The sequence below is a fragment of the Perca fluviatilis genome, chromosome 22, assembly GCF_010015445.1.
Source record: "Perca fluviatilis chromosome 22, GENO_Pfluv_1.0, whole genome shotgun sequence".
Lineage (NCBI taxonomy): Eukaryota > Metazoa > Chordata > Actinopteri > Perciformes > Percidae > Perca > Perca fluviatilis.
The window spans coordinates 28,779,036-28,800,894 of NC_053133.1; the positions used below are offsets into that span (position 1 = coordinate 28,779,036).

General features: G+C 43.6%; 2 protein-coding genes and 1 long non-coding RNA gene across 4 annotated transcripts in view; 1 reads left to right on the forward strand and 2 right to left on the reverse strand.

Moving 5' to 3' along the window:
• The window catches only part of LOC120552600 (NACHT, LRR and PYD domains-containing protein 1-like), a 735,215-nt gene that overhangs the window by 401,957 nt on the left and 311,399 nt on the right, over positions 1-21,859 (reverse strand).
• LOC120552566 (melanoma receptor tyrosine-protein kinase-like) overlaps positions 2,855-21,859 on the reverse strand; it is a 64,364-nt gene continuing 45,359 nt past the window's right edge. The window contains exons 17-27 of one of the 2 annotated variants that reach the window (XM_039790735.1): positions 21,446-21,590; positions 20,294-20,416; positions 17,828-17,926; positions 16,121-16,306; positions 14,489-14,644; positions 13,448-13,523; positions 9,801-9,947; positions 9,575-9,672; positions 7,122-7,265; positions 6,083-6,176; positions 2,855-5,029 (exon numbers count right to left, since the gene is read on the reverse strand). In XM_039790735.1, the coding sequence (XP_039646669.1) occupies positions 4,668-5,029; positions 6,083-6,176; positions 7,122-7,265; positions 9,575-9,672; positions 9,801-9,947; positions 13,448-13,523; positions 14,489-14,644; positions 16,121-16,306; positions 17,828-17,926; positions 20,294-20,416; positions 21,446-21,590 (1,630 nt within the window). In that variant the 3' untranslated portion in view covers positions 2,855-4,667. Of the gene's footprint in view, positions 5,030-6,082; positions 6,177-7,121; positions 7,266-9,574; positions 9,673-9,800; positions 9,948-13,447; positions 13,524-14,488; positions 14,645-16,120; positions 16,307-17,827; positions 17,927-20,293; positions 20,417-21,445; positions 21,591-21,859 lie in introns of those variants that run through there. The other variant, XR_005638031.1, reaches the window with a different exon arrangement.
• Positions 8,150-21,567, forward strand: LOC120552610. The gene is made up of 3 exons (XR_005638043.1): positions 8,150-8,243; positions 14,457-14,632; positions 21,461-21,567. It is a non-coding gene; the product is annotated as an uncharacterized LOC120552610 (long non-coding RNA).

Below are 21,859 nucleotides of genomic sequence, written 5' to 3' on the forward strand. Positions count from 1 at the left end.
TAGGAGAAGAGTCTGGTGTGTTGGAGTCAGGTTTCCAGCTGCATCTCATCTACCACAGTCAACCTCTGCTTCATATACCCGGTCATTCCTCCACTCTGTCTCAGATCATAGTCAAGACGACCACAGTTAAGGCCCTGACACACCAACCCGATAATTGGCCGTTGAACAGCCTGGCGAGGTCAATGACTCAAGTCAGTTTGGTGTGTTTGGTGTGTTTTGTGCCGTCGTGCGTTGGACGGGCCGTCGGCCTTCATTTTGGCCGACCTGACTTGCTGGGTCAGATGGCGGGCAGTCCGGCTCAATGACCAATCTGATTGGTGGAGTTCTAGCCCTTGACTATCGAATCAGTGCATTTATGTTAGCGTGACGAACGGCACTCAAAATCTGAAGAAAATCTTTTAAACTGACCTTTGTTAATCTGAAATGAAGACAGATTCAGCAGCTGCACGGCCTATTTCTCGCTTAAAATGTTTTCAGAAACATGTTTTGGTGAACTATTTTAGTAAAATATGAGCTCATATTCCGAACAAGCCACCATTATGCTCGGTTGTAAAATCCGGAAGCAGCCAGACCCACGTGACGCATCGTCCAATCAGCTGCCGGTTTAAAATTTTTTTAGGCGACAATACAGATGGCGCCTGATCTTATGGAGACATATTACATTTCGCGCATGTGCAGGACGTACGCTCAAGTCGGCGTCGATTCGGTGTGTTCCGAGGCATTTTTTGACCAACTCGGGGAGGCAGTCAGTCCGACTGCCTTTCCTCCTGACGGTCGGCTGTAGGGTTGGTGTGTCAGGGCCTTTAGTCTTGTGCCTGACAAATCTTGCTATCTGTTTAGTAATTTGTATGTTTGCCTGTCCTGATCCTTTCTCTTGTGCCTCTGGAACCTGACTCCTGCTACCTAGTGATGGCCAAATGAAGCTTTGAGAAGCACTGTCTTTACTTTCTGAGCTCACTAGATGGCGCTCTTGGTTTTAAGGGAAAGGCCAATGACATTGCAATTCAGTGTATTCTCAACCCTTTGTTGAACCGAGAGCGCCATCTAAATTAAATACAAAAACATCTGTCTGGTGTACAAAATTCTGCATAACACTGCTCCTACTCTTTTGAACTCTTTCATAATCCAACGTAACAAGTAACAACAGATGAACTTCTAATTCCATTCGGGAAAAGTACTTTTGGCCAATTATCATTTTCCGTTACAGCATTACAAAACTCAAATTCATTGTATTAAAATAAAAGATATACATGAATATTCCACCTTTACAAAACACCTTAAAACATGGCAGTCAGATAAATATTACTGCAAACATTAATCTGTCAGATGTGGTGTCTGTTCGATGTGACATAGTCATTTTTGCTGTTGCTCCATCTCTGCTGTCTGCCTCCGTTATGTCTTGTATGTTCTTTCAATGTGGCCTCTGAGACTCTTCTCCTTTCTCTTGTCTCCCACATATTGTATTAACTGCATGGACTACTTTAATGCCATTGCCATTATCTGTGCTTGTTTGTTTGTGTGCCACTTCTTTGTATGTTTTAACCCTTAGGCCCACTGTTATTATAGATGTAATGTAACTTATTTTAATACGTTAACCATTGTATTTCAGGATGCCTATTGTCAGCTGGCCGGGGACTACAGCTGAAAATTAGCCGTTGAGGTTTAAAGCTGCTCCTTTTACTGTACAGTTAATTAAGGTCCACGACATTATACACTAATAAACTAATCTAAACATAACTAAACTAAACTAGTGGGCTCAGAAAATAAAGACAATGCTTCACGAAACTAAATTTGGCCATCACTAGTGCTACCGCTTCACTCTTGCCATCCACTGGACCAGACCACCACCACTGGACCCCACCACTAGCCGGCCTACTGTCTCTCTCTGACGGACTTGCTCCTTCTCAGAAAACCACCAGACCCGTTCTCCACCCTGGAAACCTGGACTTGATACTTGCGTACTTTAAATAAACCCTGTTAATTCACTCTCCTGGCTCAGTGTTCTGTCTGCATTTGGATTATGTTCACCATTCAAAACCTAACAGATCCGGGGATGGAATTTCGCCTTCTTCTCACGTACGTACACGACAAACCCCAGCCGTCTCTGTGTTTCCAACAAAACCAAGATGAGCGGGAACTTTAAGACCGGCCACAGCATGAAATAATAAAGCTTAGGCTCGAAAAGAAGAGGACTCTTTGAGAATTTGTGCTGCAGCGTAAAAATTGTGATGTCTAATGTCGTACCCAAATCCTCTAAAAATCATCAATTATGTAAAACTAGCTTACGTTTAAGATGGCCTGCATATTTAACAAGATAAAGTTGTTATTAAACAGTAATAATAATTTGGCATCTTAAAGGGTAACTACCGTTTTTGTGTCTAAGTGACATGATACGAACAACAATCTTTGACATCGCTCCATTATTAAGTGTGATTGCTGTAACCTGTAGCCACAGACCGGGCTGTAATGTAACGCTACAGGACTAATGTTCAGCGTCAGTTAGCTTCCACTAAAAGTTCTGTTGTTGCCGCTGACAGACTCAGATTATTATTCTAAGTGTCTGACAACAATATGGAAAGGATCCCTACAGAGATAGACCTTTAAAACCTCTTTGAGACCTTTCTGTTTAACCAGAAACAGCTCTGAGGTCACTAGCGCTAAACCCACCAGACTCCATTTAAAAAAGTCATACTTTTAGCGTGTAGAGAGCCAACATATTTCCACATGTAGATCGGTAAACTATGTGTTTATTTCAAGTTGTGATGGTTGGAAAAGTGGAAAGACGACCCAAATCACCTTTTCATAGTTTTATTTTGTTTCTGTCGACTTTGAATGAAGTGTGTTTTACGATGCTAAAATTACTGTTTATTTACTAGGAGTCTGGTGGGTTTTGCGAACGCAGTTTGGTGGATGTTTTTATGTTTAAAAAACTCTTCAACAGAGAGGTCGACCTCCTTAGAAATCCTTTTTCATAATGTTGTGAGACACTGTCAGAGTCTGTCAGCAGCAAAAACAGAACTTTTGTGAAGGTAAATACAAATTTTACAATTGTCCTATTAACTATAATAGGAACATAGGGTACAGGGTGAAAAAAAGGTAGGTACCCTTTAAGGGCATTAACTTCTTTAACCTTCCTGTTAACCCGTTTTCAAAATGTTTCTATGTCTGAAATCTGGATGTTCTTTCAACCAAATTGTCCCAAAAAAAAATAATGTGCATGGTTTCCTACGCACCGCTAACATATGGGACGCTAACGGTTTGAATCCCTGCAAAGCGTCTGTCTCTCCTCTCCCGCTGTAACGGCGGCCTGATTGCCGTTGTGTTCCAGTGTAAAACGCAGAAAACGCTCAGTCAGCATTTCCTGGAAGACTTTACAATAAATACAGCTACATTAAATACTGTCAGCAGTATGAATCCAAGCAGGCGGCAGTGTCGGTACGCGATCTGTGCTGCCTGCAAGATCCGAAATGCGCATGCAAACAGATTCTCGCTCCCATCTCGTAAAATACGGACACTTGGTCGGGTGCTTTTGTCGTTTTTATATGACGCTAAAAGTCTCCTTTAGTGTCCTATAACGCGCTTTATCTAAATGCTGAAAATTGGTCGGGACTATTGGCGGCCCTTTTGACGCAGTTATGTTAAGGAAAAGGTCATGGGTGGGCTTAAAGAAGAAAGCGACTTTAGGAAACATGCCGATCCCAGAGTGACATGATTCCCAGTCTCCTGGGTGAAAATTCTGTGTTTGACCCATCCACCACCCCGACCAATCTTCGTGCGCAGAATTTCGTCCTTACATACTACTCTCTAAACCCTTTGTAGCTGCTGCACTCCCCGGTACGTTCTACAAACGTACAAATTTTACGAGTTCAGAGTGAGAACGGGTTGTGCATGCGCTGAAATACATAGTAGAAAACGTGACGGTTTCCCTACGCTATTTGTATCACGCATACGGCCAGGCGGCACAACTGGCGGCCTATTTTTGTAGGCTACATTTTATGTTATTCATTGGGCAGGTCTGTTTTATAAAGATATTTAAAAGAAGTACTTATTGTCACTGATCCAAAACCGCATTTCGTCGTCCGTGGACGTCTTGGCAACATTGTTATTTGTGTGACATGTAGTGTGGGGATGTCGTGATGTTTTTAAATGTAGCTTATTATGTATTATGTAGCATTACGAGGTGTTTACGTGGTTGCCAATCCAAAATAATAAAGGAGTTGTTACATGTTACATGAACATACACCATGTTGGTTCCATGTGGAATGAAGTCTGAGTCTTTCTGTCACTGCTGACCTTCAGTTTCCTCCACTCTCCCCTTTGCGAGCGCTGTGAAATGAATGAAATTCCCGCGGTGCAAAAGTGCGCAAGCGTGGAACAGATCGTGCAGTGGTGTAAACAGGATTATCATCTGCGCATGCGCATCGTGGATCGTGCAGGCAGCACAGATTGCATACCGACCTATGGGGAGTAAAAGTGTGACGTGTCCTCTAGGGGGGCACTCCCCTTTGCGATTCATTGCTATTGCAGTGCAAAGGTGCGTAAAACAGGATTATCATCATGTTGGATCGTGCAGGCAGCACAGATCGCGTACCCACAGGCAGTTTGTTTTCCACAGAACATCACAGCTTTAGTTTTAAGTGTCTGAAGGCCGAGGCACATCGCCCCCCCTAGCGGACGTGGGCGTGCAGCGCAGCACCCAGACCCAGGTACTCTAGGTTCTCTGCGGCCGGGAGGAACAGACCATTCCCCGTTAAAGGAACACTGTTCGTGGCGGAGGGCAGGAAGTCCGACTGGTAGTCCGGGTTGTCGAGGCTGTCGCTGGCGACCAGCGGAAGTGAGCTCTGGGCGGTGTTCAGGTACTCAGGGACCTCGGGGTCCTTGGGAACTCTGGGAAAAGGCTTCAGATCTTCCAGCGGGAAGGGGAGCGAGGCCGCGCCCCAACCCAGGCTCAGGTCCTCGTAGTTGGGATTCAACACATCCGACAGCCTGCTGCTCCGGCTGTTGTCACTCATACTCTGGTTCATGTACTCTGAGAGAGAGAAACAGGTTTATTTAGGGCGTTTTCACACTTCTATACATTCAACAAATTGACATGTAGTAGTAAACATTCAGTAGACAAATAGTAATATAGACACATACTGGACAATAGAGACAACAATATACATATAGGCACATAACATAGTATAGAAAAATACAAATATACAAATAAGACATAATATCAAGACAAGTACACATGGAATGAGAGGGGGAAACAGAGCTGGGGGAATGAGAGGGGGAAACGCCAGAGCAGGGGGACTGAGGGGGGGAAACACCAGAGCAGGGGGACTGAGGGGGGGAAACACCAGAGCAGGGGGACTGAGGGGGGAACGCCAGAGCAGGGGGAATGAGAGGGGAAACGGCAGAGCAGGGGGCATGAGAGGGGGAAACGCCAGAGCAGGGGGACTGAGGGGGGAAACACCGGAGCGGGGGACTGAGGGGGGAACGCAGAGCAGGGGGAATGAGAGGGGGAAACGCCAGAGCAGGGGGAATGAGAGGGGGAAACGCCAGAGCAGGGGGAATGAGAGGGGGAAACGCCAGAGCAGGGGGAATGAGAGAGGGAAACACCAGAGCAGGGGGAATGAGAGGGGGAAACGCCAGAGCAGGGGGACTGAGAGGGGGGAACGCCAGAGCAGGGGGAATGAGAGGGGAGACGCCAGAGCAGGGGGAATGAGAGGGGGAAATGCCAAAGCAGGGGGAATGAGAGGGGGAAACACCAGAGCAGGGGGAATGAGAGGGAAGAAACATCAGAGCAGGGGGAATGAGAGGGGAAACACCAGAGCAGGGAAATGGAGAGGGGAAACACCAGAGCAGGGAAAATGAGAGGGGGAAACACCAGAGCAGGGGGAATGAGAGGGGGAAACACCAGAGCAGGGGGAATGAGAGGGGGAAACACCAGAGCAGGGGGAATGAGAGGGGGAAACACCAGAGCAGGGGGAATGAGAGAGGGAAACACCAGAGCAGGGGGAATGAGAGGGGGAAACGCCAGAGCAGGGGGAATGAGAGGGGGAAACGCCAGAGCAGGGGGGAATGAGAGATTCTGTACCGTGGCCGGGGAAGTCTTCTTTCTCCAGCGTGTTGTGCGTCGGGTCGGTGATGTAACGCAGGGCGATGCTGTTCTCTCTGACTGGATAACAATTCTGACAGGAAGAAAAGACAGGCAGAGGAAGATGTAAAACTCATTAACGTAACACTTTTATCTCTTTATTCTTCGGCAACACAAATATATTTCTCATCGTGTCGAACAAACTGAAGACAGAGTGACAAACAAATGGCAAAATTCATCCGTAATTGCAGCTTTAAAAGGGTAACCTATTTTCCTCATGCATTTGTGACTAAGTGACTGATGTGATCAACAATCTTTAAAATTGGTCCAGTATTGAGCAAAAAAGCTGCCTGAAACAGCCCCAAAATCACCATCACCAAACCCACCAGACTCCATGTAAATAATCAGGACTTTTAGTGTGTATAGAGCCAGCATATTTCCACCAGACTCCATGTAAATAATCAGGACTTTTAGCGTGTGTAAAGCCAGCATATTTCCACCAGACTCTATGTAAATAATCAGGACTTTTAGCGTGTATAGAGCCAGCATATCTCCACATGTAAATGGGTGAATTAAGGGTTTATTTCAACCAAACCAGAGTGGTGATTGTTGGAACAGTGGAAAGATGAACCAAGACAGCTTTTGGTAGTTTTATTTAGTTTCAGTCCACTTTGAATGAAGTGTGTTTTACGATGATAAAAGTCCTGATTATTTACATGGAGTCTGGTGGAGGTTTGGTGATGGTGATTTCAGGGCTGTTTCATGTTAAACTAAAAGGTCTATCTCTGTAGGGATCCTTTCTATAATGTTGTCACACACTTAATAACTTAATAATCGGAGTCTGTCAGCAGCAACAACAGAACTTTTAGTGGACGCTGACTGATGCTGAACATTAGTCCTGTAGGATTACATTACAGCAACGTTCTTGCTCAATACTGGACAAGTTTCAGAGACTGTTGTTCCCATCAGTCACTTAGTGTCCAGGTTCAAATAAACTGAAGTTACTACAACTTTAAAGAATTCAGGTCTTGTTTGTTACCGTGGCGCTGCAGGAATGGTTGTCCTGGTTACCCTGTCCTTTGTAAGGTTGCAGATACTCCTCAGCATCCACCACATCCTCCATGTCGTCTGAGCTCAGCAGGCGAGAGTAAAACCTGCTATCTGTCGGACTGGGGAGGTTGCCCTGAAACACAGCCAGCTCACATTTATTCTTCTTAATTCTTTGACACGTTATTCTGCAGCTCCGACACTCAAAAATATTATGTCCAGGGCTTGACAGCTACTGTAGCCACTCAGCATCTCCACTAGCAATAGTGGCTACGTTGGTTATGTTATTCTTTTATTGTGAACAAGCCCAAGTTTGACCTTAAAACGTAATTATTGTTAGCAGTAGAGGGGGGTTCTGGGGGTTATTTCCAAGAAAAATGAACCGTTTACAAAATAACGTTGAAAAAAGTGACAAATTTTGGAAAATGCTACAATAATGCAGGAAAAAAAATCGACAAAAATATATATATTTTTTTTAAATATCAAAAACATCACCATAGGTGAAAAAAAGTGATGAAAAAAACATCTGAAAAATTGACAAAAACATACTAAAAAAATGCCAAAAAAGTGACAAAAGAATTGAATAAAATTGACAAAAACGTCGAGAAAAGTGGAGAAAAAAAAAGAAAAAAAAACAAAATGCAAATTGTCACTTTCCAGAAAAAAAAAGAAAGGTATTGGCAACAAGGAAAACAGATAAAAATGTGTAAAAATACTACATCCATTCAAGTAAAATCATAAACATATTGGACTGAGTCAGCAAAACCTCGTGTGGTGTTACTGCTTTTCTCTTCCACATGCACACACATAAACACAACAGCTTGACTTCATTCATGTATTTGCTGATTCTGTCTCAGTCTGTCTCACTTCCCCATCCGTCCACCAGGTGTCCTCAGACTTTCCCTCCGTTCCCCTTCACCTGCCAGCCCCGTCCATCTCCACACCTGTTCCCACTTCTCTGATCAGACCTTCAGGTATTTAACCAGCCTGTTTGTATCCATTCCCCCCTTTTTCACTAGTTGCTTTGTTTGTTTGTTGGCTGCTGTGTTTCTGTCATCTGTATAATTAACTGTAAACTATTTCAACATTATGTCCCTAAAATCATGGCAACTTGGTGAGTAGCTACAAAGTTAGTTTCTGTTTTTGTTAAAAGCAAAAGAAAATAATGCCTTTATTGTCTATATACATGTACAATGAGATTAAAAGCAACTCCTTTCCCAATGTCAACATATGCGTAAAAAATATAACATGGAATAAAATAAGTAGTGCAAAAAAAAAGGGGGGTAAGGTGCACAGTTGAGACACTATATACATATGAAAAAAGAATTATTGTTTTATATACAGTGTGATATGCAGTGTGGGTTATTGCACATTATTTGAATATTGACCAACATTGCAGCATGTCACATTTTTCTTAATTTTTGTGTCGGACACTTCTACAAAAGTCAGCAAAAATGTTCCTTAGCCATCATAGAGTTTAGCCAATCAAGCAAAACAAAAGTTAACTTTTTTAACAGAAACCTGTTTCATAGCCTGAATATAAAAACTCTGCTTCTTCTGGGGGAATATCTGGGTCTTAAAGTCAGCAACTCTGACAAAAATATTGCTTTGAGTGTCTAGTAATTACAGTTTGAAAAACACTTTTACGTCTTTTTGGTTTGGTACACAACTAGGAGGGACTTTTGTAATCCTAAATTGATATCTGGGCCAGATTAAAACCTGTGAGGGGCCGGGGTTTGGCCCGGGGGCCGTGAGTTTGACACCTGTGCTTAAAATAGACAGTGTGTGTGTGTGTGTGTGTGTGTGTGTGTGTGTGTGTGTGTGTGTGTGTGTGTGTGTGTGTGTGTGTGTGTGTGTGTGTGTGTGTGTGTGTGTGTGTGTGTGTGTGTGTGTGTGTGTGTGTGTGTGTGTGTGTGTGTGTGTGTGTGTGTGTGTGTGTGTGTGTGTGTGTGTGTGGAGTCTGTAGACCAAGGACTGAAGAAAGCAATAAAGTACCGATATCTTTGTAGGGATTGGAGGATTTGTCGACACACAGACACACTCTCTCTCTGTCTCTCTCTTTTCTCTGTCTCTCTGTCTCTCTCTTTCTCTCTGTCTCTCTGTCTCTCTCTCTCTGTCTCTCTCTTTCTCTCTGTCTCTCTCTGTCTCTCTCTCTCTGTCTCTCTTTCTCTCTCTCTCTCTCTCTCTCTGTCTCTCTCTCTCTCTGTCTCTCTCTCTCTCTATTTTATTGGTTTATTTGATAGGGACCATGCATATTTATGAACATTGTTGTATAAAAACACCATGTAAATATGCCAGAATTAGTTAAAATAACTACTTTCCATCTGCAGTCCCTAGGCAGGTGACATAAGACTAACAGAGACAACCAGCAGTCATACAGCGCTCATTCACTATACATTAAAAGGCACACATAATAGTGACATTGACAAAACAAACAATGTGTACCTGAACAACCAGGTATCTGGATGGATCTCTGGCCATTTTAGAGAACTCCACTATCAGCTCTCTGAACCTGGGACGACTGGACGGGTCGATCATCCAACCTAGGAGGGGGAGAGACAGAGGGAGGGAGGGGGAGAGACAGAGAGAGATTTCCTCAACTGGACTCTTAGGTAGTGATGTTCCGATACCACTTTTTTCCTTCCCCGCTGTGTGCGTCCCCGGCTCTTACATTTCACCATGATCATGTAGACGTCGATGGTGCAGATGGGCGGCTGCGGCAGCCGGTCTCCTCGCTCCAGCACCGCGGAGATGTCGCTGGCCGGGATGCCGTCGTACGGCTTGGAGCCGAACGTCATCAGCTCCCACACGGTCACACCTGCAGGACACACAACAAACGGGATATACAGGTGTTTACATGTTTTAGGGAGATGGTATTTAACCATACAGACACACAAAGGGATGTTGTTGTGATATAACTCTCCTGAGGCCTGTACTACGAAGCAAGATCATCATGTCCTGGATTTCTTTCAGTAATCCGGCTTCACCTAACCTAACAACCGCGGTCCCGCATAACCTGTACTACGACGCTGGTTATCAACTAGTTCAGTCAACTCAGGGTTTCCCAATCCTGCAGCGCTGCTCATATAAAGAGGCGAGGTTTTGCGCACCACGACCAATCGCAAACATCTACCAGAGCAGCATATTTTAAACAAGAAGAGCAAACTATAATTCTACATAAATATGAAGAACACAGACACGGTTTTACAGGCATAACGCGATACAGTCGCTGCTTCCTAAAACAGGAAGGAAAGCTGGTAAAAAAAAAAAAAGAAATAGCCGACGCTGTAGATGTTTAAATCACAGCGCTTATTAATATCACTTCCCCATCAGTCAGGACCAAGATCTGACCATAATTACACTTGTGCTTTCCATAAACTGTCGTTGCTTTTAGCCTATAATTTCAGTTGCAACCCTGGCAGTGGGACGCGACCGTGAGAGCAAATAAAAAATATAAAACATAATTCAAACCGATGCATGCGATAATACACGGCTCCGCTAGAAGCCGATATTTAATTCCCTCCCATTATTATAAAATAAATATATATATATATATATATATATATATATATATATATATATTTCATACAAATACCAATCAGGGAATGTTAACGGGTTGTCGATCTCTAAATGTTTTAACTTTTATGAGCGCATCTCTCTCTCTCTCTCTCTCTCTGCACAGAGCTCCGCCTGATCTTCTAAGAACGGTGACGCCGTTATCAACCGAGTATTGATTGGTCAGTAGGCGGTGCTTTAACACCGGTTGATCTCTGATCTCCAACTTAACCTGCTCCCGACCAGGTTAGGTGTTCAGCATGAGTTACCACGGCGATTGAACCCGATAACAACTAATCCACCATCGTAGTAAAGAAAATCCTGGGTTGAACCTGAAGTTAGCTCGTTAACGCCAAATCCTGCTTCGTAGTACAGGCCTCTGGTGTCCTCAGGGTCAAATTTAACCCATTTTCAAAAAGTTTCTATATCAGAAATTTGGGTTTCTTTCAACCAAATTGTCAAAATAAATAATGATGATGGTTCCCTACAACACTCTTCACAAGTAAAATAAATGATCAGTTCACTACTTTCAATGAATTTGGGTGTTTTTATTCAATTTTATAGCATTTGAAAAAAAATGGATAAAAGAATGAAGAAGAAAAAACGCTGAAAAAAATGAACAAACATCGGAAAAAACTGAAAAACATCAACCAAATTGTCAAAATAAAAAACGACGATGGTTCCATATACGACGCTCTTCACGAGTAAAATAAATGATCAGTTCACTACTTTAAATGAATTTGGGAGTTCTAGTCAATTTTATAGCATTTGAAATTTTTTTTCATAAAAACGTTAAAGAAGATGAAAAAAAAGTCAAACGGCGAAAAAAATCAGCAAACATCGGAAAAAGTGACAAAAAAAATTGAAAAACACTGAACGGAATAGTGACTAAAGAAAAAAACATTTAAAGATGTTTTTGGGGGGCTTTTATCTTTATTTGATAGTGACAGTGGATAGACAGGAAAAGGAGGGGGGGGGGTGAAAGAGAGGGGTGGACATGCAGCAAAGGGCCGCAGGTTGGATTTTAATCCCAGGCCGCTGCAAAGGACTCAGCGTAAATGGGGCGCACGCTCCTACTGGGTGAGCTAGAGGTCGCCCCTTATTTAAAATTTTGACCCAGAAAAACAAAAAGTCGCATGGTCGACGGGAAGACTACACAAGGGATAAGCATCATGAGTTCGGAGCTAAATGCGGAACAAAACAGGATCAAAATAAACTAATTAGAGAAACTATGTGAATGTCACAGAGGAGTCAGATTTCAGGCGGCTGCTTCCCTCTTTTTAAATGGAAAGTGGGAAAGCTTCACAAGTTCTGGATCTCAACAACTATGTTCAAAACTTTAGCAGTTTTCTGCTCATTTTCTGATCACCAGACCTAAACACGTTTTACAGTTTTCAGCGGTGATTCAGAATGAAAATCAGCGGAATTAAGCGGACAGTTTTTCTGCTTGGAGGGATTTCACAATCAAACTTATTTGATTTATTTTTAATTTGTTGTTAATCTGCAGGGAATTCAGACTCCGTGTTGCCCTGCCGGAACCAGCCGTCTGTTAGGAGGAAAATTAAACATCCCACAGCTCCAGCAGCACGGGAAAATGCATCTGTGGCTTTTGGATTTCTGACCAGGAATACATTCACTGGAAACAGTCAGAGCAGGTTCAATTCAATTTTATTTATAGTATCAAATCATAACCGAGTTATCTCGAGACACTTTACAGATAGAGTTAGTCTAGACCAAACTCTATAATTTACAAAGCCCCAACAATTCCAGTGATTCCCCCAAGAGCAAGCATTAGTAGTGGCTAATGCGACAGTGGCAAGGAGAAACTCCCTTTTAGGAAGAAACCTCGGCAGACCCAGACTCTTGGTAGGTGGTGTCTGACGGTACCGGTTGGGGGTGTGATGAACAGTGGCAATAATAGTCACAATAAAGATAATGGAACAATGACTACAATGGTAGTGGTAGTAGTTCATGTCATAGCGTGGCACAGCAGAGCATGGGTGGATGTAGCAGGATGGAGCCTGACACTGCAGGGCATCACAGAGCGTAGCTGAAACCAAGATCTTGGTGCCACCCTAATCCAAGGAAATATGCTGGGCAAAAAAAACATAAGGACTCGGGGGAATAAATTGTAGTCTTACTACAGGTTTTCCTAAATCTAACATGATGTGTGTATGTGCTCGTCGCAAAAGAGCTGTGTGCAGTCATTGAGGAAGTGGTTAAAAGTACTCCGGGTGACATCTGATGCACAGAAAGTTGAGCTTAAGTCATAAAAATAGTTTAGGCTTTTATGGCAAAGAGGGGCATTGTTTGAAGGTTGCGAGAACAGAAGAGGAAGTTGCACCAGACAGAGGCCCAGAACTTGGTGTTTGTGTCTGTGTAAGGTAACAGTTTCTGCCTAAGAAACTAGAAGACACCCCCCTGTGAGAATAGGATAAAAGCTTGAGGGAGAGAATAGACGGAGTTCTCATTTCGGAGGACAACTTTGTGGACTGAGCTCTTACATGATGTCTGTTGCTAGGGAAACTTAGTCTTTGCTTTGTGAACCCACTCCTGTGTTGTACCTGTTATGCTGGACTCAGTAAACTTTGCTTAACTTAACTCTTTGTCTCAGATTGGTTATTGTGTTTTTGTAAACTCAAGTCCAATAGAAAGAGGAATTAATAAATTGGAGTCAGATTTGACAGGCCTTAGGGGGCCTTATTTAGACATAATTCCCTACACGGGGCACTGTGCAGGCTGGAGAGCCAAAGGTTGACTCACCATAGCTCCAGACGTCACTTTGATGTGTGTAGGTCCACTGGAGGATTGACTCCAACGCCATCCACTTAATGGGAACCTGCAAAGAGCAGAGCGGGAAAAAACTCACTCCTGGAGAAAATAAATTAAAGTAACAGGTGGTTTATATTTTAAAACCGATACATCGTTTAGGAGAAGGTTGTGAGCATTTTAGGGAATCAAAGACTGTCATTAATGTCCATTGAGATTATCAACCCTAACATGTAGGCTGGCTGGGTCATGTCATCATGCAATAAGTAGGTTATTGGGGTTATGCGATATGTTAGTGGTGCAATAAATGGGCTGTTGGATTGTTCAACATATTTTGAGTACTGCATAAGTTGGGTGGAAATGTGTCATTTGTGCAATACGTAGGCTATTGGGGTTGTGCAATATGTTAGTTGTGCAATATTTAGGCTATTTGGGTTGTGCATTATGTCAGTGCATTGTCATTTTGTGCAATACATACAGTGTTGTTCAATTAAAATCTGCCACTGAAAGGAGTTAGTGCTTACTATATAGGTACCTGTCTAATGTATATGAGAGCATGTTTGTGTTGCATGAGAGTATGTGTTGAGAGATGCTTATTTTCTGTATTTTGTGTTTTGGAAAGCTGTGGAACGGAGAGAGTCCAAAACTAATTTCCCTTCGGGGACAATAAAGTATATCTTATTTATCTTATCAGATGAGCAGATGGATATCATGCATGTTTAGCCTAGCTTAGCACAAAGACGGGAAGCGGAGAGAAACTGCATCTCCTAAATCTTTACAATAGGGATGTAACGTTCCATTGTGAATATGTTAAAAATGGAAAACAATGTGCAAAGATTACAACCATTTGGGATAAAAAATGAATCATTTGTCTGCAGCTCATTCTGTTAAAGTCCTGTAATATGTCAATGTGAATCGTATTGTGAGTTGAGTGAATCATTACATCCCTGCTGTCCACTAATTTCTCCTCCTAATATGAAGCCATGTGTTATTTTATTTTAAGGATTAAAGATGTTTCATAAGTAACGGGCGCACCTTCCCCCCGTCAGCGTGGTATTCCTTCTCGTCGGCCGTCAGCAGCCTGGCGAGGCCGAAGTCTGTGATCTTGACGTGGTTCGGAGTTTTCACCAGGACGTTCCTCGCCGCCAGGTCTCGGTGCACCAGGTGACGCTCCTCCAGGTAGTTCATCCCCTACGCACACGCGCAAACACACACAGACACACACAGAACACACACACACACACACACACACACACACACACACACAGAAACACACGCAGACCCCCCACACACACAGACACACACACACAGACCCACACACACGCACACACACACACACACACACACACACACACACAGACACACACAGACACACACAGACACACACACACACACACACACACACACACACACACAGACACACACAGACACACACACACACACACACACACAGAAACACACGCAGACCCCCCACACACACAGACACACACACAGACCCACACACACGCAGACACACAGACACACACACACGCACGCATTTACACACATAAAACACACACTCGCACACACGCACAGACACACACAAACGCACACACAGACAGACACATACATACACACACACGCACAGACACACACACGCACAGGCACAAACACACACACGGTTAGATGAAACTTCGCCCGTGGTCCATTTGTCTGTGGTTTGACTGGGTTGTTCACATGCAAAATGACATAAATAGTTGTGTACCAAAAGAAACCTTGAATCCTTTCTCACCTCCACACAGCTGACCAATCAGGTGCGAGTAAACTGGCAGCTTAATGCTACACAACAAAGATTTCACACTGACCTTGTTGTTTGGGATTTTCCCAGCACTTTAAAATCCAAATGAGACTTAAAACAGACTGACTAGATTAACTAACACACACACACACACACACACACACACACACACACACACACACACACACAGGTTGCTGCTGTGTTCGGGATAACGAACCTCAGCAGGCTTAAAGTGAGCTGCAGACAGTCGATGCCTCAGGCGGAGATGGGGAAGCAGATTTTCTCCGTGTTTTCTGTGCGTTTACGTAGCTACACACTCCTGAGACAATATACCCAGCCCTGACAAAAACAAACTCAAACTAAATACATAAAAACTAAACCTTTCTGAACAACTGAATCCACTATAATAACCTTTGGCAGAGACTGTCCTCCCCTGAAAAAAGCCCACATAAATTATTTGTTCAAGCAGCTGTTTTCGCGATTTCGCGATCGCAACAATCAACCTGTCTAAGGCCATGTTTACACGAATACGCTCACGGATGAAAACGACAAAATATTTGATCACCTCCTCATCTGTCCAGACAAAATTGTCAGCTTTTAGTGTGCACATGTGTGTCTACATCAAATTTCACACACTTTTCACCATATGCACACAGATTTCCCCCCCACAACGCTCGTCTGAACGCGGAATAAAAAGTGAGAACGCAACACCACTGTTGCGTTTTCTCTTCAAATTGTTTCCGTCTAAACATAGCCTAAAACTGTGACCGCTACCATCTCTGGTTTAGATATGAGGACGGAAAACTCTTGTGTGGGTGGGGTGGGAGGAACAAAAAGGCAGATATCCTGGGGAGAGGGGTTGGAGGACCGGTTGCATTGTTGGGGCTCACCTTGGCGATCTGGACACACCAGTTGAGCAGCCACTGGCCGCCGATGTTCTCCCGGTGGTGCCGGACGTAGTCCAGCAAGCAGCCGTGCTGCATCAGCTGAGTGACCAGCTGGACGGACGACGTCAGGCAGATCCCCAGCAGGCGACACACGTGTGGGTGGTCCACGCTCGCCATCACGTACGCCTCCTACACACACACACAATTACACAGAGAATGAGCTCCACTGTGATAGCAGCGCCCTGTTGTCTCCTCTCTTTTCCATTTCCTGTGAGGGGAATATGTGGAGAAACACATTTATTTCACATGGCTTTAGGAGCCATAATCTCATCCATCTCTGTGACAAGCTTCATTATGACCAGTGATGCACAGCACTTCTCATTAGGGCTGGAAAAAGGCCCGACCACAGCCTGTGACCTGTGCTCTAACACACACACACACACACACACACACACACACACACACACACACACACACACACACACACACACACACACACACACACACACCAAACGCACAGACACACACACAGCACACATACATTGTTAAAACCATTATTGTGCAGAGATTTCACTAAATTTTGCCTGAGCATTGTCTGATTTATGTGTTAACATCATGAGTGTGATTGCATGTAAAACTTAATTCTTCAAATGCAACCAATCATTTGACTTATTTCTAATCCTGACTTGGTCTTGACTAAACCCCTGGGTGAAACTTGCCCAGTAGAATAGGCCAATGTTTCCAAAATTGGGTCCAGGGACCCCCAGGGATCTTTGAGGGAAAGTTTTGGGAACCACTGAAATAAAGTCCACGGTCACTACAGGAAATCAGGAGGAGCCTGGAGAGATCTTTGACTCAAGCCATTCAATTACCTAATGTAATAAGTTAACCATCAATTGACTTGATACAGCTTCGTTAAGTGTATCTATCTACACTCTCCTAAAGGATTATTAGGATCACCATATTAATACTGTGTTTGACCCCCTTTTGCCTTCAGAACTGCCTTAATTCTTCGTGGCATTGATTCAACAAGCATTCTTTAGAAATGTTGGCCCTTATTGAGAGGATAGCACCCCCCCCACCATTACATCACCACCACCACCAGCCTGCACAGTGGTAACAAGGCATGACCGATCCATGTTCTCATTCTGTTTACGCCAAAATCTGACTCTACCATCTGAATGTCTCAAGACTCATCAGACCAGGCAACATTTTGTCCAATTTTGCTGAGCTGGTGCAAATTATAGCCTCATTTTCCGATTTCCTATTGCGTGAAAATCCCAGTAACTGAGCAGATTGTAAAATTCTCAGACCAGCCTGTCTGGCACCATCAACCATGCAACCCTCAAAGTTGCTTAGATCACCTTTCTTTCCCATTCTGACATTCAGTTTGGAGTTCAGGAGATTGTCTAGATCTGGACCACACCCCTAAATGCATTGAAGCAGCTGACATGTGATTGGTTGATTAGATAATTGCATTAACGAGAAATTGAACAGGTGTTCCTAATAATCCTTTAGGTCAGTATCTCAGTACTAAAGTAAAATTAATAATATCCAGCTTCAACTGAAAATAATCACACACAAAGTCAGTAATAACCGGACTCTGTGGGAGGGAGAAGAACAGAAAGAGAGAAACAACAAACAATACAGAGGGAGAGGGATAAGGAGAGGAGGAACAAGCAATGAATGAAAAAGAAGAATCAGTCTTACATCGAGGATTTCTTTGTTGGCTTTAGGTGACGTGGCCTCTCGGAGAACTTTAATGGCTACTGGGATCCTCACGTTCTCTCCCTCGGGGATCCACAGACCCTAAAACATAAAATATTTATTACATTAATACAGTAACAGGACGATGATCCTTAGTTATGTTATGAATGCAACATGGCCCGAAAGTAGTTACTTGCAAGGTAACGACAGCTGTTAGACCTCCTGCACATTGCCTGCGAGGTGTGTCCATTTTTATTTTGGCTCCCATGTTAACGGGTTAGATATTGCACACTGCCTGCGTGACACGCACGTCTCCGGTGCAACTCGAAAAAACGCGTGCATGCTAGAAATAGGACCGACGCCTATTTTTCACGCTACATGCAATCGTGTTGGAAGCGTTTCCAGACAAAATAGAATAGGAAAAGATGTTTATGTCATTTTGAAACGAATACATTTAATATATGACCGGTTGATGTTTGAAAGGATTTTACATAAAAGCAGATAATGTAATATTCTGTAGCCTATTTTGCTGTCAATACTGCCGACGTTGTCTTTGCTGTAATCAGGGGCCTGTTGCACAAAAGTAGAATGAAGAAATCCAGGATAACTGAAAAAGCGCAGCTTGACTAAAGGCCTTTTTATAGTTGTGTGTCGAATCGATATCAGGGGGTCCGCCGGACCCTACGCCGTAGCCTGACGTGCACCTCTCGAAAAATGTAACTACACGTCGCGGTGACGCACAACGCTCGGCCGTGGCTTGGTAGCGTTGCATTTCCCCCGACTCATTTCCTGGTTCTCCTTCTCCATAAACAACATGAAATCAAGGTGAGTGTGAACTTTTCCTGCTCCAGATTTCCCACCGTGGTCAGAAAGAACAGGGGAGACACTATCTCACTTGACGCACACACCAGCGCACAAGTATAAACATCAGGCCACTTACATAGGCTACGGCGAGAGCTCTGCGTGGAGCCTTCGCACAACTGTAAAACGGCCTTTAGTGTGATCCACTCATCGTGGCTTAATCGGTTGCACGTTTGCCAAGCCAGGATAAAAAGGTGAAGCTATGTCAAGCCAGGAGTAGATAGTTGGGATAAGTGCACGTTCACGGCTTTCTTAAATAGACCACGGTATCCATCACAGATTTACTGATGCAGAAATGGAGAAGACATGTGCAGCATATGTTTCACCTGCTGAGCAGGAGCTTCTAATGGAAAGTTACGAGGAGGTGAAACCCTTATTCATAATGCGAGAATATGTTTTATAACCATATGCACAAATCTCCATAAGCTATGTCTAATTCTAAATATCTTTCTACAATTAATGTTCATACAGAACAAACATGACTGGACTAAAACTAGAAAAAGAAGTGACTTCAAAACACACTTTAAGCATATCTGTAAAACAATGTAGCCTATTATTATGCCTCCACCCGCCTCTCTGCGTTGCACGGGGCACATTTCACGGGGACAGCAGCGGAGGAAAAGCCCATTTCCTCCGTATCGTCCCACTTTATCTCCGGTGCCAGTGCAACCATTTCTTACCATCTAAACAACTCCAATAGTAGGATTTAAATCAAACTCATGACAGGAATAGTGTAGTAATAGTAATGCATGTTAATAAAATGAAGCAGAACACATTAAGAAGACAACGTTATAACTGTTAAACATGTTTATTTCGGATCAGAGCGTCAGCTGATTTAACACATCAGACTCCAGGATTAATCTTAGCCTGGCTGTTAGCCTGCTCTGGACCAGGCTAGCTGCAAAGAATAAATCACCATGGTTACTTGGCAGGGTTTAATTCAACCTGCTTTTGTGCAACCAAGTCAAAGCTAAATTTATCCAGAATAACCTGAATACCCCGGCTTAATCCTTTATCCTGGTTTTGTGCAACAGGCCCCAGATCAGTAAATAAAAAATAAAATAGTTATGTTTGTGTTTATGGGAAACAATCATGTGTAAAGGCTAGCAGCAGCAGCGCCAAATCAGACACGTTTCTGGTAAAAAAAAACTCCACACAGCCGCCACGCAACTGACAAGCAACAGAAACTCCACGCAGCCAGTGTGCAGGAGCTCCTGGAGTTATGTTATGAATTCTATAAGACCATAATAGTCTATAACTTACTGATGTTGATTTTACAGGCAGGTGCTTTTTTGTTTTTGTCTGCTGTGTTAAGACTCCGCTACAGTCAGGAAGTGTCTTTTTTTTTAAGGTGTGTGTGTGTGTGTGTGTGTGTGTGTGTGTGTGTGTGTGTGTGTGTGTGTGTGTGTGTGTGTGTGTGTGTGTGTGTGTGTGTGTGTGTGTGTGTGTGTGTGTGTAGCTTTTTTTTCTGGATCCTAACTTCTTCCTTAAACTCCTGCCAACAACACTGTCATTCTTTTCCACAGAACTGATAAAAACACTTCATTAGAAAGTGTGTGTGTGTGTGTGTGTGAGTGAGAATAATGATATATTATTAAACCTTCTCACCTTGAAGACGGTCCCGAAGGCCCCGGAGCCGAGCACCCTGATTTTCTTGAACTCTGTCTCCTTCAGGATGCGGAGCAGCGCCTGGTTCGGAGCCTCGCCGCTTGGAGTCAGCGGCTCCACAAGCTGCAGCAAACACAAAATATTTATTTAAATCTACAGCAGGGCCGCCCCGTGGCATATAGACCAAATAAGCAAATGCTAGGGGGCGCCTGCCGGCAGTCGAATAAAACAAATTCTTTGACAATTAAGACAAAATCATTAAGAAAACAAACAAACAAACAAACAGGTGAAATCTTGCCTAGGGCACCAAATAGTCTCGGGCCAGATCTGGTCTCCATGTACAGGATTGAAACATTAACAAGAGTTGTGTAGACTCGTATTGTAGACGTTTTGTTTCACATCTTTAGTCCTAAGGTGATAAGTCTCCTTTAGCTTTTAGGAGAGATGTTCACAAGTCATTTTTTCTAAGTCCAAGTCTCAAGTCTCAGGCCATCTGATCTGGATACAACTATAAAGATACCATTTCCCTGTTCCCAGCATTAGCACTTTGCGATGGTTAGCTTGTTACCTTGGACAATATATGCTAAATTTAACTTCACATTAGCAAGTGAGTGATCTATCTGGGTGCATTTGGAGATGCCTGATGAAGTTCATCGTTGTTGATCAGGCATCATTTATCTTTAGCCACACACCTTGCATGTGGCTTACTGCCACTGTTTACAAAGTTATTGAAAGCAAAACTAATGACAAAGGGCACAACTCCGGGAGGACTTGGTGTCGCCATCGGCAATGCATTTTTTTATAGGTGAGTGTGCGCATATAAGGCATAGCGCATGCGTTACGTTGCACATTATGGCAAAGGGCAGGGACATGCAGCTCGTCATACGTTTCCCCAACGTATATGCGCCAATAAAAGAAAATAGAAATACATGACTGAATTTAGATTTAAAAAGCAACAACTGCATGAAAACAGCTTGTTGAAAAGTCTCAAAGCTAGAGTCCGAGTCAAGTCTGAAGTCTTTTGGGTCGCAAGTCGAGTCTGAAGTCAGCTGTTTGTGCAACTTAAGTGTGACTCGAGTCCGTCTCCGTCGAGTCTCTTAGTCGACAAAAACTTGTTGCTGTTTTCCATAATTATAATCAACACTCTCACACCTCTCTCTCCTGCAGCAGCCGGCGCAGGGTCCTCTTCCTCCGGATTCTTCGTCGCCGCAGCAACACAAAGATGACCACTGACACGATGACGGCGATCAGCAGCGCGCCGACCACGCCGGCCGCCAGCGTGGAGTGGGTGGGAGCACTGACGGGACACAGAGCAGACGCTGGGTTTTAGAGCACTCTCAGCCCCCAAAAAACACAGCAAAACCTTCATTTAAAGTGAAACGGGGCGCGCTGAGCACACAGTTTCCATTTCACTTCTCTGACACGAGAGAAAACAAAGACAATTTCGTTGCACACAGAGCTACGTCACGTTCTGAGTCACGTGGTAACCTTCAGGAAGTGAAGTCACGTCTGATTTGAACCCAAGCCTCCATCTTTTTATCAAGTTAACGTAGTAGTTTTGGTGCC